The 3,124-nt window shown below is 70.9% G+C and overlaps 1 protein-coding gene across 1 annotated transcript; it reads left to right on the forward strand.

The window, feature by feature from the left end:
- Positions 1–319: 319 nt before the first annotated feature.
- On the forward strand, positions 320–3,068 carry LOC128783405 (uncharacterized; the record flags this gene model as incomplete). The annotated part of the gene is made up of 2 exons (XM_053934045.1): positions 320–522; positions 1,280–3,068. A coding segment is annotated over exon 2 (1,288 nt), but the record flags the coding sequence as incomplete, so codon positions are not given.
- Between the last annotated feature and the right edge of the window lie 56 nt (positions 3,069–3,124).

Consider the following 3,124-nt stretch of genomic DNA (forward strand, 5'->3'; position numbering starts at 1 on the left):
GAGCCACGTGACCGCCGGGACCCCGCCCCCAGCGCGCGAGCAGGGTCACGTGATCGGCGGGGAGGGTGAGGAGGGGAGCGGGGGAGGGGTCCCTGGGGTGGGGGAGGGGCTGGGAAGGGCCTGAGGGGTGGGGGAGGGGCTTTGGGGGTGGGGGAGGGGCTCTGGGGGTCACCGAGGTGGGGGAGGGGCCGAGGCGCCCCCATCCCCCCGCCCACCGCTGACTCGCCCCTCCCCCACCGACTTTTCTCTTTCCCCTCCCCCACCCCCCTCTCAGCCCCTCCCCCACCCCCCTCGATGCCCCTCCCCCCCACCCCCCCTCCCCCCCGCCGCCCCTCCCGGCCAATCAGGCGCCGCCGCTCGGGACCCGCCCCTCCCCCGTCCTCGGCCTGCGGGGAGGGGGAGGGGCCGGAAGGGGGAGTGGCCTCGCTGCTGACCACGCCCACCTCGGGCCCCTCCCCCACCCTGGGCAGCTTCGAGATCGTTCGGAGCCTCGGGAGGGGCTCCAGGGGGGAGGTGCTGGAGGTGAGGGGGCGGGGCCAAGGGGGGCGGGGGCGGGGCCGAGGGTGGGGGAGGGGTCCCCATTCCTCATCACCCCATCGCCCCTCCCCCATCTCTGACCCCTCAGTGACCCCTCCCCCACCCCTGAGTGACCCCTGACCCCTCCGTGACCCCTGGGTGACCCCTGAGTGACCCCTGTGTGACCCCTGACCCCTGAGCGCTGAATGACCCTTGAATTACCCCTTGGTGACCCCTGAATGACCCCTGCCCCCTCAGTGACCCCTCAGTGACCCCTCCATGACCCCTGGGTGACCCTAGAGTGACCCCTTGACCCCTGGGTGACCCCTGAGTGACCCCTGGGTGACCCCTTGACTCCTGAATGACCCCTGGGTGACCCCTGAGTGACCCCTTGACCCTGAGTGACCCCTGGGTGACCCCTGAGTGACCCCTGTGTGTCCCCTGACCCCTCCGTGACCCCTGTGTGACCCCTCTGTGACCCCTTGACCCCTGAATGACCCCTGAGTGACCCAAGTGACCCCGAGTGACCCTTGACCACTGAGTGACCCCTGACCCCTCCATGACCCCCGAGTGACCCCTGGGTGACCCCTGAGTGACCCCTTGACCCCTGAGTGACCCCTGAGTGACCCCTTGACCCCTGAGTGACACCTGGGTGACCCCTGTGTGACCCCTTGACCCCTGAGTGACCCCTGAGTGACCCCTGTGTGACCCCTTGACCCCTGAGTGACCCCTGAGTGACCCCCGTGTGACCCCTCCCCCCCAGGTCCGCCGCCTCTCCGACGGTTCCCGCTTCGCCCTCAAGCGCTCGCTCCGCCCCCTCTCCGGCCCCGCCCAGCGCCGCCATTGGCTGCGGGAGTGCCACGCCCAGCGGGGGGCGGGGCCTGCGCCGGGGCTCCTCCCCCTGCTGGCGGCCTGGGAGCAGCGCGGTCACTTCCTGCTGCTGACCCCGCTGTGCCCGGCCGGCAGCCTCGGCCACCTCTGGCGCCAGGGGGCCCGGAGGGGCGTGGCCTGGCCCCTGAGGGGCGTGGCCTGGCTCCTGAGGGGCGTGGCTCGGTGCTGGCAGGGCGTGGTCTCGCCCCTGAGGGGCGTGGTTGGGTTTTTGCGGGGCGTGGCCAGTTGGGTTGGGGGGGCTGGGGGCGTGGCTTCCTTCTCTGGGGGCGTGGCTTCATCATGCAGAGGCGTGGCTTCCTCTACAGAGGGCGTGGCCTCTGTTTTTCGGGGCGTGGTTTCCTTTTTAAGGGGCGGGGCTTCACCTGCAGGGGTGATGTCACCTCCTGGGGGCGTGGCCTCATTCACACCCCCCAGTGCTACCTCGCCATTGGTCAATGAGCTCCAAGGGGGCGTGGCCAACTCTACAGACTCTTCCCCACTGGCTAAGCAGCCGCAGGAAGGCGTGGCCGGTCGCAAAGTGGGCGTGGCCGAGCCCAAGGACCATTCTGGATTAGCCAATCAGGTCCAAGGGGGTGTGGTCTACCCCAAAATGGGCGTGGCTCTGCAAAAAAAGGGTGTGTCCGGCCCCTCTCCGGCCATGTCCATTCCCTCTCCGGCCACTTCTGACCCTTTGACCATGTCCGGACCCTCTCCGGCCACTTTGTCCACCCGGTCAGTGTCCGAGCCCTCTCCGGCCACTTGTGACCCCTCTCCGGCCATGTCCAGGGGCTCTCCGGCCACTTCTGACCCCTTGACCACTTCTGCCCCGTCTCCGGCCACTTGTGACCCCTCTCTGGCCACTTCTGACCCCTTGACCACTTCTGACCCTTCTCCGGCCACTTTGGCCCCCTCTCTGGCCACTCTGTCCCCCTGGTCAGTGTCCGAGCCCTCTCCGGCCACTTGTGACCCCTCTCTGGCCACTTGTGACCCCTCTCTGGCCACTTGTGGCCCCTTGACCACTTCTGACCCCTCTCTGGCCACTTCTGACCCCTCTCTGGCCACTCTGTCCCCCTGGACAGTGTCCGAGCCCTCTCTGGCCACTTCTGACCCCTCTCCGGCCACTTCTGACCCCTCTCTGGCCACTTGTGACCCCTCTCCGGCCACTTCTGACCCCTCTCCGGCCACTCTGTCCCCCTGGTCAGTGTCCGAGCCCTCTCCGGCCCCTTGTGGCCCCCGTCCCCCCTGCCCGGCCCCGGTGCCCCCCTGGCCGGCCTCGGAGCCGCCGTGCGGCCGGCCCGTGGGCGAGTGGCGGCTCCGCGGCTACCTGTGGGACGCGCTGCTGGCCCTGCGGCACCTGCACGCGCGGCCGCTGGCCCACGGCGACCTCAAGCCCGACAACGTCCTGCTGGACGCGGCCGGGCGCTGCCGCCTCGCCGACTTCGGCCTCAGCGCCGGCCCCGCCGTGGGGGAGGGGCGGGGGGGGCCGGGGGGGGGAGGGGACCCCCGCTACGTGGCCCCCGAGGCGCTGGAGGAGGGGGAGGGGCGGCCGGAGGGCGACGTCTTCAGCCTGGCGCTGACCGTGGCCGAACTGGCCGGAGAGCGGCGACTGCCCGGCGCGGGGGAGGGGTGGAGGAGGCTGAGGAGTGGGGGAGGGGGGCGGCTGCCCCCCGGCATTGGAGAAGGTACGGGGAGGGGGGAGGGCGAAAAGGGGGTGGGGGAGGGGTTAAAGGGGTGGGGG

Source organism: Vidua chalybeata, unplaced genomic scaffold (assembly GCF_026979565.1).
Source record: "Vidua chalybeata isolate OUT-0048 unplaced genomic scaffold, bVidCha1 merged haplotype scaffold_331_ctg1, whole genome shotgun sequence".
NCBI lineage: Eukaryota > Metazoa > Chordata > Aves > Passeriformes > Viduidae > Vidua > Vidua chalybeata.